Source organism: Peromyscus leucopus, chromosome 1 (genome assembly GCF_004664715.2).
Source record: "Peromyscus leucopus breed LL Stock chromosome 1, UCI_PerLeu_2.1, whole genome shotgun sequence".
In the NCBI taxonomy this organism is placed as follows: Eukaryota; Metazoa; Chordata; class Mammalia; order Rodentia; family Cricetidae; genus Peromyscus; species Peromyscus leucopus.
The window spans coordinates 6,925,474-6,940,407 of NC_051063.1; the positions used below are offsets into that span (position 1 = coordinate 6,925,474).

General features: G+C 39.3%; 1 protein-coding gene across 1 annotated transcript; it reads left to right on the forward strand.

The window, feature by feature from the left end:
* The first annotated feature begins 5,913 nt into the window (after nt 1–5,913).
* LOC114703473 (olfactory receptor 5B3-like) lies at nt 5,914–6,840 on the forward strand. Its single transcript, XM_028884320.1, has one exon. The coding sequence runs from the start codon at nt 5,917–5,919 to the stop codon at nt 6,838–6,840; it is 924 nt and encodes a 307-aa protein (XP_028740153.1). The 5' UTR covers nt 5,914–5,916.
* Nucleotides 6,841–14,934: the final 8,094 nt, after the last annotated feature.

A 14,934-nucleotide genomic window follows, 5' to 3' on the forward strand; every position in this document is an offset into this window, starting at 1 on the left:
GTTAATCACTTGGGTACTAATATTGATGTCATTTCTACCCCACAGCCTGCATAGTACTGTCCACTAATTTTATAATTAGTTTGGATTTATAAGAAAAAATTTCTATATAGTATAGAGTGTTTCCATAATAGACCCTATCAGGTTTAATAGGGGCTTGACAAAAAGTCCACATTGGATGAGAGTTCTACCATGACAGTTAGGGTGTTTGGCCATCTGATCACCAGAGTAGGTAAGTTTGGGCTTTCTCTTGACCATTGCCACTAGTCTATTGTGGAGGTATCTTTGCAGATTTCTGGGGACCTCTCTAGCACTTTGCTTCTTCCTATTCCCATGGGGTCTTCATTTATCCTGGTCTCTTTTTCCTTGTTCTCCCTCTCTGTTCTTGATCCAGCTGGGATCTCCTGCTCCCTAAGCTCTTTCCCTTGACCCTTGCCCTTTATTATCCCACTTCACGTTCAGTTTGCTCATGTAGATCTCATCCATTTCTCTGTCATTGGGAAATCCATGTGTCTTTCTTAGGGTCCTCTTTTCTAGGTAGCCTCCCTGGAGTTGTGAGTAGCAGTCTGGTCTTCCTTTGTTTTACATCTAGTATCCACCTATGAGTGAGTACATATCATGTTTGTCTTTCTGAGTCTGGGTTAACTCACTCAGGATGATTTTTTCTAGATCCATCCATTTGCCTGCAAACCTCAGGATGTTATTGTTTTTCTCTGCCGAGTAGTACTCCATTGTGCATATGTATCACATTTTATTTATTCATTCTTCAGTTGAAGGGCATCTAGGTTGTTTCCATGTTATGGCTATTACAAATAATGCTGCTATGAACATAGCTGAGCATGTACACTTGCGATATGAATGTGCATTCTTTGGGTATATGCCCAAGAGTGGTACAGCTGGGTCTTGGGGAAGATTGATTCCCAATTTTCTAAGGAAGTGCCATATTGATTTCCAAAGTGGCTGTACAAGCTTGCATTCCCACCAACAGTGTAGGAATGTTCCCCTTGCTCCACATCTTCTCCAGCATAAGTTGTCTTCAGTATTTTTGATCTTAACCATTCTGACAGGTGTAAGGTGGTATCTCAGAGTCATTTTGATTCACATTTCCTTGATGATTAGGGATGTTGAGCAATTCCTTAAATGTCTTTCAGCCATTTGAGCTTCCTCTGTTGAGAGTTCTCTGTTTAGCTCTATAGCCCATTTCTTAATTGGACTGTTGGACATTTTGAAGTCTAATTTCTTGAGCAGAGATCCACAGCCAGGCCCCAGGTAGAGCTCCAGGAGTCCAGTTGGTGAGAAAGAGGAGGGATTATATGAATGATAATTGTTGAGTCCATGATTGGAAAAAGCACAGGGACAAATAGCCAAACTAGTGGAAACACATGAACTGTGAACCAATAGCTGAGGAGCCCCCAACTGGATCAGGTCCTCTGGATAAGTGAGACAGTTGATTAGCTTGAACTATTTAGGAGGTCCCCAGGCAATGTGATCAGGACCTGTCCTTAGTGCATGAGCCAGCTGTTTGGAACCTAGGGCCTATGCAGGGACACTTTGCTCAGCCTGGGAGGAGGGGACTGGACCTGCCTGGACTGAATCTACCAGGCTGAGTTGAATTTCCAGGGGAGTCCTTGCCCTGAAGGAGACGGAAATAGGGGGTGTGCTGGGGGGAGGGTATGGGGTAGGTGGGAGGAGGGAAGACAGGGGAATCTGTGGCTGATATGTAAAATTAAATTAAATTATAAAATAAAAAGTCCACATTAATTTTTTAAACGTTTCATAATTCTGTATGTGCCCCCAAAGTGCTAGAGACTTATAAGACAGTCATTTTTAACTTTTAAGAGACTGAGAAATTGGCAAGATTATATGCATATATTCTAAAGAATATTACATGAATCCTTATAAAGCATAGTTAGAAATAATGGGCCACATATGAAAGAAAGTAGACAGTGAGACCAAGAAACAACATGAATGTGACCATAAGCTATGGAATGTCAGCAGCCACTCTAGGAGCAAAAGAGCAAGAAAGTGTCCACTAAAGCATACAGGGAGATGTAGTTTGGATCTTTCATAGACTTAGGCCCTGTGAAACTTGAGATTTTCCATTTATGGATTCCAGATATGGCAGATAAAAACATATATCACTGTAAGCCTCCAAGCTTACAATAATTTGTTAGAGCACCTATAGAAAGCTAACAAACTCTCACTTGGTTTCTTCTCTGTAATAAACATATATAAATATTACATATTAACTTTAGAGAATTTACAAGTGAAGTCATCTGCTCCTGGGCTTTTATCTATGGAAATGTTTATTATTAATTCAACATACATTGTCTTAGGTAATATTAAATTTGTTTTCTCACTAGAGTCAATTTTGGAAGTATGAACATTCTCCCAAGTTTGTATTGTTTTATCAGTCTTATCCATTTTGTGGGTGCACAGTTTTTCACAGTATTCAATCATAGTTGTTTTTGTAAGGGCACTCTCATGATGACATGACAACCATATTTGGATAAAGCCAGTTTTCAGGGAATTGGGATGGAAAGTTATCAAGTAGAAGCTTAGATAATTGACCTACATGACTTTGAATTTGTTGTCTATTATTTGGATGAGATTCCCTAGAGTTACACATTAGAAAGTGAGATATTTCTGAATGCAAATTATATATCAATTAAAAGAAAAGGAAGAAAAATAATAAAAATGTGCACAATAAAAAACCAGCTGAATCTCTGCAGACAGCTTAATTGCTTCTACCCTGTAGGATTGGGAAGTTTAGATGATCTCACAGAATCACTCTCTAGAGGTCTCAAGGTCTCTAGGATTGCCATCACCCCAGATGTCCTTGTATTGGCCTCTAAGTGCAATGTAAGTCAAAGTGATGCCATTTTAGGAGGAACACACTGTATCCCATGCTTCATTGGCCATTAGTCATTGATCTGAATGACAATCACTCTCAGCACCTACGGGCCTTCTTCCCCTGAGGATTAGCTACAATCCTTCAACTAAGATCTAGGAAAACAAAGATAAATTCACATTGATAGACTTAAGTAATAATCTCTTCATGAGAAGCTTTGTAGAACTGCATTATGTACAGACATAGTTTGTGAACAACATGAGAGATGCAATTTTATTGTGTATATGAAGTAAATTAGGAGGAAGTTGGAGGCTCTTCCAGGGATTTAAGAATTAAAGGAGGTTTGGACATTAATTCATGCAAATGCTCTTTTCTTCTCCATTCACTGCAGTAGAGTATTTGGGACTTTTTGACCACTGTCTGAGAGGGAACTTCTCTCACAGCACTTACACAGTATTCCATGGCTGATCTGGGGATTTCAGAATGTTATTTCAGATTGGCTGTTCTCTCCAAGGAAACTGGTAAGCTTCTCCTCCATGAAATTTTCATGATTTTTGTATGCTAAACCAGCAAGGCAACTACACTCATTGTGAGTTATCCTAAAAGAAAAGTAGATGATTTCAACATATTTTCAAAATCTGAGGTAAATGTGAAAAATTCCATCATAAGGAATGTAGAAATTCTTATGACACATCATGCTTATTTCTCAGTAAGGATCAACAAATACAAAACATGATGTCCTAGCTGATTAGGCTCTACTCTCACATTGTTAATTATGTACTTGCTTCTTATTGAAGGAAAGCAACAAGCAAAGATAACACTTAATCCTCAAAGTGAAAGAATGCTTCCTTCATAACAAGAGTCCTTAAAGGATTTACAAGTTTCAAACTGCACTCTAACCTTTATCCCATGATCTCATGTTAATTACCACAAATACACATACACATTTTGACAGTGGTATGAATAAAAATCATAGACGTTTAATTAGGTTGAAAACACCTTTAACTTTTGAATCTTGACCTTTAAAAAACCTGGATGTATGATTTTTAGGATATTGTATACATTTCAACTGTCAGCTTTCTAATAGTGAAGAAGAAAAATGTTACTCATCTCCCCAAACATAGACACAGAGACATACAAACATATATTTACATATAAACCTTTAATACTGGTTATAGAGATAAGTATCTTCTAAGTTGATCTTGTATTTGTTAAAGGTAGAATACAATGTTCAAATCAGTCTTATAAATTGATATTTTGAAGGTGAAAGGTCAGGAATAGTAGTTAGAATTGGAAGAATATTCTTCAAAAGCTTCAGTCACAATCAAGAAATTTAATATGCTATTACTACATGAGAAGGGACTCAGATACAATAGCATCCAGGATGGTGACTGCCATCAAAATAAATCTGTGAGCTAAAGACATTTCATAATTCAGGAACACTTTAATTTATGAACTCTGCTTTGGCTAAGGTTTGCCATTGATGAGATATTGGATGATTATTAAAAGTTAATTCTTTATATCAAAGGTAAAATACAGACTCATCTAGAATTATGAAATCACCAATCATATTTGTGGAATAAGGACAGACTGATGACACTGGAAAGCTTAGAAAATCCCAGTGGCTGTAATATAGCCCAGAAACAATTTGGAGATAGAAATTTCTTTTTATTTTTTACTATTTAGAATAATTTTAATATTTAAATATATTTTGATCATATTCTTCCCTTCTCTTCCCCCAAATATTTCCAGACTGAAAAGAGAAATTTTAAAATGGCAAATCTTTGCAATCAAAGGCCTGTGTGTCAGCATCCACTTTGATCAAACCAATATATACAATGCTATGAAAGCATAACAGTAACATGATAAGCAAAACTTACCTGCCTGCGCTGAGCACACATCTACTGCCTTTAGCATATTTTCTGTTTAAATTCTCAGAGTAACATTCCTAAGCAGGTCTCATTACTGTCTTCAGTTTGCAGATGAGAATAAGATATTCAGGGAATTTTTGTCAGGATCAGTGACTCTTACATTGTAAATGTCTGTCTTACATGCACCTTTTCCAGGAACATAGGATCTATATCTGTATCTGATGACAGATCTTCAGTAAGAATGTCTCTGAGGCTGAACATTTCTGTCATGTTAGCTATCCCACCACATCCACCATGCATAGAGACGTACAAGGATAATTTCAGAGTTCATCCTGTATTATCTTCAGCCTAGTCAAAAGTTTATGCTTTAGCTCACAACATTGTCATTGTGTCCTAAAGATAAGATGCATAAAATGAGTGTATATTGGAGAGAAAAAACGCAATTCAGGCTTCTTAGTTTATTAATGGCACTTTTGTAGCTTCATTTCCAGGTATGTTTCCTGTTCTGTTAATGAACCACAAGTACTTAGTGGACAAGATAAAACTGCTACCTGTGCAATTTCCCAAGTTCATAATGAAACTCTAAACAGAGGCTGAACCAAAGTGGAAATTGTACATTGGCACAAATTCAGTTAAATGTGTGTTAGACTATTAGAACTAGAAGTGACGCAGAATAGGTTTAAGATTGCCTTGAATTCTGGACAGAAATCACCAAATTAGGCTTATGTAAACATGAACAAGTGACCTAATCTTTTGTGCTTCACACTCATACTGTATAAGATGAGAACAGACAATTGAGCACAGAATTCTGTTGAGAGGAAACAATGAATACATCCTAAAGTTTTTTTTATGGCAGTTCTTGGCAGATGAGAAACATATGTTTGACTGAACTAAAGAGAAACAGATTAGAAGATAGATTCATCCAGAAAAATCATTTTGATTAGATTATCAAACTGTTTACATTTCACCTAACAATCTATAAAATTGAAATTAGGCAGAACATTGGCAAAGATGTCACAGATTCAATAGCTTGTAATCCTGAATATAATTCACAATCATTTCTTTGAAGATCATGCTTTCCTAGAAAATATCAAAGTACATATTGCTTGATAATGTGAAGTTCAATTTAACTTCTTAATCTTTTTGTAACTTTTGACACTTTGACACAGAGCACTCTTTGATTCTCTGCTAACCCTAATGGAGAACAGGACAGAAACAACATGGTTCATCCTGCTGGGACTCACTGATGACTCAGCCCTGGAGCTTCCCCTCTTTATCATCTTCCTCCTCATCTATACCTTCACCCTGATGGGAAACCTGGGGATGATCCTGCTGATTGTCCTAGACTCTCGGCTCCATACTCCCATGTATATTTTCCTTGGTAATCTATCACTGGTGGACTTCTGTTACTCTTCAGGTGTTACTCCGAAAGTTATGACTGGGTTTCTAGTAGGAGACAAAGCCATGTCCCACAATGACTGTGCTACTCAGATGTTCTTTGTTACAGGCTTTGCTACTGTGGAAAATTACCTGTTGGCCTCAATGGCCTATGATCGCTATGCAGCAGTGTGTAGGCCCCTACACTATGCCACAACCATGACTGCAGGTATGTGTGCATGGATGATTGCAGGCTGCTATGCCTTTGGCTTCCTGAATGCCTGTATCTACACTGCAGATGCATTCAGTCTCTCCTTCTGTGAGCCCTATGTGGTCCATCATTTTTTCTGTGATATTCCAGCAGTCATGGTACTCTCTTGCTTTGATAGACATGTGAACGAGTTGATTCTTGTTTGTGTAGCCAGTTTCAATATCTTTTTTGCACTCACAGTCATCTTAATATCCTACGTAATGATTTTTATCACAATTCTAAAGGTGCACTCAGCTGCAGGACATCAGAAGGCCATTTCCACCTGTGCCTCCCATTTCACTGCTGTTTTTATTTTCTATGCGACTGTAATTTTTATGTACTTGCAGCCTAGCTCCAGTCATGCCATGGACACTGACAAAACTGTGTCTGTGTTCTATACCATGGTCATTCCCATGTTGAACCCTCTGGTCTACAGCCTGAGGAACAAGGAAGTCAAGAGTGCATTCAAAAAGATTGTTTTCAGGGCAAAATGACATTTACAATATTTATTTTATACATTTGAGATGTGCAATGCCTGGATTCATTTCTCTCACATCTTTTTCATAGAATCAGATTTAATTTGTTATCTATCTTTCTATCTTTCTGTCTGTCTGTCTATTCATCCTTCGTCTTTGTGTGTGTGTGTGTGCGTGAGAGAGAGAGAGAGAGAGAGAGAGAGAGAGAGAGAGAGAGAGAGAGAGAGAGAGAGAGAGGGGACAGCCTGTGGAAGGCAGTTCTCTCTCTTTCTACCACATAGATTCTGAGGATCAAACTCAGGCTCGTAGCTTTGGCAAACAGCACTTTACTCACCAAGCCAACTTTCTACTCTCGAATCACATTTGAAAACCCTCAGGTTGAAAGGAAATTCCATTTTCCCACACTCCAAGGGCCAGTTCATATGTCCAGAAATTACAGTGTAGGCTCATCTCAATCTGGACTATAGAAGGATTTCTTGCAGACAGATAAAAGCCCAAAGTCAGCATTTGCCAGGAACCTGCAAAAAAAGTGGGGTACTGCTTAGCCGAGAGGGCCACTTTCTGTGGCTATACATGTGATTGTATACAAAAGTCCATGCTGGCCTCCAGACTCCTTCAGTCCTATTCACACAGATCTGTTGTACATTTCAAAGTCCAGTCTAGAATCCTGGCCCTTCTCACTTCTCTTTCTCTACTGTGATAGCCCAGGTTGCTATGAGTAGCAAGTTTCCCTCCTCCCAGACATAAGTTGGTTCTCTGTATAAGACAAAGGTAGTCCCCTTATCCCTACCATTGTTGCCATTCTCTCCTTTGCTATTCTCGCTTCTCTTGAAGATAGCCCTGGCCATGTCTGGTCTGCTTCTTATTCGGTCTGCTTCTTATTCTCTCTGCTCTAGACCCTTCCAGATGCCTCTGGTTTTTCCCCTCTTATTTACAATAAAACCATCCCTCCAATCATGGAGCAGTGATTTTGGTGGTTTCTTTGCTATGCCCTCCATTACAAAAACCAACTCTGAATTCAGTTTCCTGAAGTGATACCTTACAGAAAAACAGAGATATTCAGAGTCATAATATCCTAATGAAAATGCTAATGGTGCTGGGGTTTTCTTATCAAGTAAAATAAAAAATGGATCGATTAGCTCATCTTTCATCAATTCATTTCTACTTGTGACAGTGCAAATGTTTGTACAATAAGAACACAATACAGACTATGCATTGGAGTCCATGAAAGTCCCTTATGTGGGAGAACACATGAACACAGATGTGGCCAAGTTTTTGGAAGAAATTTGCTTTTACGTGGTAGTTTTATGGTTTAGTTTGACTGTATTAAGTAATACTTTAGTAATAAAACTATTCTTGTCAAATTTGGTGGCAAATCCATGGATTCTCAGCAATGAAGGGGGTGATATGCATGGATTAATGGTTTGAGACTAATTTAAGTTACATAGTCATACAGTGGCAAATTAAAAAGCAGAACAAAAAAAAATCAATGGAAAAAAAATCAGTAATAAGAATGTCCCAACCTATGTCCTTCTGAGAGCTTATAACAACATTTCTGAAAGTAATTACTGGAAGCTGTTGTCTCATCAGAGAAGATTTGTCCTGATCAATGTGGGTGCCCATCCTTCAAACTGAGAGGGCTCACCTAGATAGAATGAAGTAGGAACTCCCCCTTGCTCTACCTTGCTGCATCTCTCTTTCTCTCTTTCTCCTTCCCTCATTCCAGTCTTCTCCCTCTTCCTGTTTTCCTTTCTTTGTCTGAGACAGACATGTATCTTCTGTCACATCTAGATACTGGAGCTACTGGATCTCAAGCCCTTGGTCTTTACTCCCCTTCCCCTTTCTCAGGTCTTAGAACTATTATGGTGATATTTTATTTGTACTGAAATGTGATTTTATTTGTATATTAATAAATAAAGTTGCCTGGGGGTCAGAGCTAATAGCAAGCCCTAGCAGAGGCTGAGCAGTGGTGGTGCACGCCTTTAATCCCAGCACTTGGGAGGCAGAGCTAGGCAGATCTCTGTGTGTTCAAGGATACAGCCAGCATGGAGACACACACCTTTAATCTCAATGCCAACCATAGAAGACCTGGAGGTCTGTATAGACAGGCAGTGACAAGGAGGTCATGTGATTGGGTTTACAACCAATGAGAAGGCAGAACAGAAAGTCAACAAAAAGACAGACACACAGGAAGTAGGTCTCTTTCTGAGGGGAAAGACAGCAGCAGCAGTGAAAGGTAAGAAAGGGGTTTTAGTTCTTCGCTATTGCTCTGACCTCTTGGGCTCTCAACTCTGCATTTGGCTCTGTGTTTCTATTTTAATAAGACAGTTGCATCTACAAACTATGCCTTAATTAACCCATCAGCCTTCCTGGTTTTGAGCCTTCACAGAAAACATACTGGGTATTTTTGGCTTCTATAATTAAGTGAATTGATTGCAAAATTTCTTGTAAGTCTATACATGGATTTTTTTAAAAAAACCTATTGACTATAGACTGCTCATCCTTACACAGGCAATCTATATACCATGCCCCCCCATCCCAAGGATCCTGCAACATTGTGGAAGAGTGGTCAGAAAGACTGTTAAGGGCCAGAGGTTGAGAGAACTTCTGTGAAACAGTGTCTTCTGGACATGACATGGCTGCACATGGCTGCATCCCAGCACTCGAGAGGCAGAGGCAGGTGGATCTCTGTGAGTTCAAGGCCAGCCTGGGATACAGAGTGAGTTCCAGGAAAGACTCCAAAGCTACACATTGAAACTCTGTTTCAAAAACAAAACAAACAAAAAAGATTAATGAAATGTATAATTATGATTTTAAAATCCATGAACACAAATTGTACAATAAGCAGAAATTATTTTAAATGACCCAAGCCTAGTGTCAGGTCAAAATCTCTTTGGTTAAACAAATTAATTTATCTCAGTGGATGTCAGAGCTTTCTTTCAAAAATACAAGGATCCATACTAAAGTTCACATGCAGTGACTAAATTCTTCAAATAGCACCTTTAATAACCATGAAACATTAGATCTTCTGGATCATATGGTCCAGTGACAAAGATACTTCCTAGTAGCAAGGAGCCATTGAAGAGTCTCCCTATCTAGCTTTCACTTAAAATTAGGAGAGTTTCAGTTTACTCAGTAAAAGGTACAGAGTAATACAACTAAAAGAAAGAGAAAATTACACCTATGCCCTGAGTTAGCTACTGTATAAACTCTCTCTCTCTCTCTCTCTCTCTCTCTCTCTCTCTCTCTCTCTCTCTCTCTCCTCTCTCTCTTTTGTGGAAAGAGAGTTAGGTTCAAAAGTTTATCCTGATCCTAAGTGCAAGCCTCTTAACATAACCCACAGCAGCTGAAACAGAAAGTTCTCTGAGGTAGGGCAACCCTGAACTTCAAATTATTCCCATCTCTTTAGCTCTAAATGCCTTACCCATAATACTGCTCACTAGGTGCAATACAAACCATTCTCAATGGATTTAACAGAGCATTAATAATCAGTGATTTGAATAAATAAGAAAACATTCCATCAAATAAACCATCAGACCAGGTGACTTCACAGATAAATTCTAACAAACATTCAAGACTTATACATGAAATCATATGCATACAAACAACAACAGATGAACTGAATAGGTTGTATTTATATATTTTGGAACACACACACACACACACACACACACACACACACACACACACGGAAAGTCAGAAACCATGAATTTGAGAGAAAGCAGGAGGAGAAATATGAAAAGGGAAGGGGAGAAGAAAGAAAAAAGGGAATTTAATATAATTACATTTTAATTTCTTCTTTTTTATTTTTAACATCTTTGACTTTTCCCCCTTTTCTTGAAAATAGGTTACTTTCTCATATAATATATCATAATTACATTTCCCCTCCATCTATTATTCCCAATTCTTCCCCACCTTCCTTCCTATCCAGATCCACTCTCTTTCCTTCTCTCATTAAAAAAGAACAGACTTTCAAGAGATTAAAAATAGGAACTATGCATGTCAAAATCAAGGGCCTTACTGAGCCAGCCTCACCCCGCTCTGGCCTGGAGATAGCTGGCCCTGCTGCTTGCTGGACACTCTAGTAGGAGAGAGACAGTTGTCCCTGCTCCTCACGGGAGGATGGGTCCCCATACTCTTTATGAGATATGGTCTCAGTCCTCACCATGGACATGGGAGAACTGGCCTGTAGCATCAGGAGAGCTGGCTCTGCCTGAGGGGGCAGTTCCAGTGGCCCAGACCAACCAGCTCAGCTACCACCCAGACACACATCTTGGGGCTTGGTTTGGTCCATCCCAGCAGCTTCCCCATCGACAATCTACTGAAGTGTTACAAGGAACTGGTCCAGGGAATAATAGCCACAGGATCTTCAGGATTCCATGGGCAACAGCAGGATATGCAAGAGGAGTTTTGGTGAGGGTCCAGTGGTGATGGTGTGTCAGAACCTTGAAGCAGACCAATGATTCATTGCAATGAACATTTTGGGGATGGAGCTGATTGGACAAAAGGGTATACTATGTGACACACCGCCATTCCCAATGCCACTAGGATAAATGATGAGGTGTTGGAAAGACGGAAGAGCAAAGTGTGTTTTTTGAGCAAGGGACATTGAGATCATGATGGGAAAATGTACAGAGACAACCAGGCAGACTAGTGGAAATGCATGAACTGTGGACCAACAGATGAGTAGCTCCCATGATACTAGACTAGGCCCCCGTGCATAGGCAAGGTAGTTGTTTAGCTTGAATTGTTTAAGGGGCCCCCAGGCAGTGGGATCGGGACCAGTCCCTGGTGCATGAGCCAGCTTTTTGGAGCCTAGTGTCTATGGTGGGACACTTTGTGCAGCCTTGGTGCAGGGAGGAGAGACCTGGACCTGCCTCAACAGAATGTACCAGGTGTGCTGACTCTCCATGGGAGACATTGCCTTGGAGGAGGTGGGGGTGAGGGGTGGGTTGGGGGAGAAGGCTGAGGGGCAGGAGGAGGGAGGAGAGGGGATCTGTGGTTGGTATATAAAATGAATAGAAAAATCTCTTAATAATAAAACAACGAAAAGAATTAATATGGAGGCAGTGTTCTTTGGGGAGGGAATGCTGAAGGAGTGAGGTGCAGGTATGGAGAAACTTGGAGGAGAGTGGGATTCAGTTGCATGATATGAAATTCCCAAAGAATCTATATAGAGTTACTTTATAAAATAAGCAACAAAATAAAACATAAGATTAAAAAGAGACCATCACTTCAAAGTGGGACAAGGCAAAAAAAAAAAAAAAAAAAAGAAGGAATAAAGCCTAAGCAAAGGCGCAAAGTTCAGAGACCCACTTTTTCACACAGACATCCCATAGAAACGCTAGACTAAAAGTCATAGTATACTAGCAGAGACCTGGGGCAGAACTGTAGACACTGTGCATGCTGCCCCAGTCTCTGTGAGTTCATATGAGCTTTTCTCAGTTGATTTAGAAGACCTTGTTCTCATAGTGTCCTCCATCCCCTCTGGCTCTTACACTACTTCTGCCCCCTCTTTCACAGGTTTCCATGAGCTCTGAGGGAAGAGATTTGATGGCTCTTATTTAGAGATGTGTGTTCCAAGGTCTGTCTCTCTGCCTAATGTCTTGCTGTGGGGTCTCTGTAATTATTCCCACTGCTGAAGGAGGAAGCTTCTCTGATGTGACTCAATAAGGCAGAATATCATCAGAAGTCATTTTATCACTACTTTTTGTTTGTTTTAAAGACCAGTAGTATTTGGCTTTACTCTAGATTTCTGGACTATATAGTCTCTGGTTCTTGACAACCCAAGCAGGTTGTATATGGGTTCCATCTTGTGAAGTGAGCCTTAAGTCAAATAAGAGATTGGTTGCTTACTCCCATAAGCTTTGTTCCACCATTGTCCTAGAATATTTTACAGGCAGGACTGCAGAGTAGAATAAAGGTTTCATGGCTGGGTTCATGATTACATTTCTCTTTTGGTAGCCTTCTGAGTACCTTCCTGTAGCAAAGACACTAAAACATGGGGGTGAAGGTTTATATGTAGGCACCAGTTTGACCTCTCCATTTTCTGTGTATTGTGTGAGTGTTGTCATTAGCAATGGGGCCTTGCTGTCAGTTTGTGGAGAGCAACCTAGTGTCTTTGCAATGGCCTGGGTCGTTTGGGAATTTCCATGGCACCCCTTTGGTCAACAGCCCAATTGGGTGTAAACTTGTCCTGGTACTGTAAGCTTCATTTGGTGACAAGAGATGGCAAGCTGTGACTCTGTCTCCCCCATTATTTGGGGGGATCCATTAAGGTTACCTTTATATATTTTAGGAGGCTTCCACTGCACTAGTTTTCCATACCACCCCTCCTCAAATGTCTCTCAATTCTAGCTGTCCCACCCTGCAATCTTTCCCTCAACTCCATCTCCCCTCACCTGTCCCACCTGATCTTTGCTTTTGATTCCTGATTCCTCTGCCATCTGTCCATTCACAAAATCTATTCAATTTCTTTCTGTCAGGGAAACCCATGTATTCTGCATTCCTAAACTCATTGGTTGGTTATCATTTTTTAGTGGCCAATATCCACCTATGAATGAATACATACCATATACATTTTTCTGGTGCTTAGTTACCTCACTGAGGTTGTTTTTTTTCTGGTTAAATCCATTTGCCTGAAAATTTTATGATGTCTTTTTTTTTAACAGCTGAGTAATACTTTATTTTGTAAATGTATCACATTTTCTTTATCCATTCTTCTGTTGGGGGACATCTAGTTTCTGGCTATTATTAATAGAGCAGCAATGAACATGGTTGAACAAGTGTCCTTGTGGTAGGATGAAGCACGTTGTAGGTGTATTGCCACTTTTGATATAGCTGGGTCTTGAGATAGATCAATTCCTATGTTTCTGAAGAACTGCCAAACTGATTTCCATAGTGGCTATCCTTTGCACTCCCATCAGCAAGGGGTGAATTTCCCCCTAATTCCACATTCTCAACAGCATGAGCTGTCATTTGTGATCTTAGCCATTCTGACAGGTGTAAGATGAAATCTTAGATTAGTTTTGATTTGCATTTCCCTGATGGCAAAGGATGCTAAATGTCTCTTTGTTTCTCAGCCATTTGCATGTCTTCTATTGAGAATTATTTGTTTAGATCTGTACTCCATTTTTTAGTTGGGTTATTTGGTTTTTTGATATCTAGTTCTTGAGTTGTTTATATATTTTAGATATTAGTCCTCTAGCAGATGTGGGATGGGTAAAAATATTTTCCCATTCTGCAGACTCCTGCTTTGTCAGTAACATGGTATCATTTGCCATTCACCTTTTCAATTACATGAGGTCCCATTTATTAGTTGCCAATCTTAGTGCCTGCAATACTGGTATTACTATTAAGGAAGATGTTTTGTGTGCTGATGACCCCAGTTTCTTATCTATTGACTTCACTGTGTCTGGTTTTATGTTAAGGTGTTTGATCCATTTGGAGTTGGGTTATATCACAGGGATCATAGAGAGGAAAGAAAAATGAGAGTTTATTACAATTATATTTTAATTAATTTCTTTTTTCTATTTTTAACATGCTGAAATTTTTTATTAAAAAACTATAGATGGGGAAGAAATTCTGTCAAAAACATTATGTGCAACTAGCTTTATCTTGATACCAAAGTCAGATAAGGAAATTTAGTAGTTTTGTCAACTTGACAAAATCTAGAGCCACTTGGGAAGAGAGTCTCAGTGAATGATTGTCTAGAGTAGACTGACCTGTGAATGTCTGTTGGGGATTTTCTTGATTTATTGGAAGTCCTGGACACTGTAGTGACATCATTCTCTGGGCAGAGGATCCTGGATTTTGTAAGAGTAAAAGTGAGCTAATTATTAGCATGCAGCATTAATTCATTGTTTTCTGCTCTTGATTGTGATTAATGTGAGAAGCTCCTTCAGGGTTCTGCAGCCATGAATTCCCTATAATGATGGACTGTAACCTGGAAGTGTGGCCCAAATTAATGACCTAACTTTTAAGTTGCTTTTGTTAGAACATTTTATTACAGCAACATGAAGTGAGCTAAGATAGGGAACAACGAATGGGGAAGTATAAACTCAGTATCTTTCATGAGTATAGCTGAAAATTCCTCAGCATGATACTTAGATA

Bases quoted from the DNA above. Each gene is read 5' to 3' on its own strand.
- LOC114703473 (XM_028884320.1), top strand. From the start codon at position 5,917: ATGGAGAACAGGACAGAAACAACATGGTTCATCCTGCTGGGACTCACT.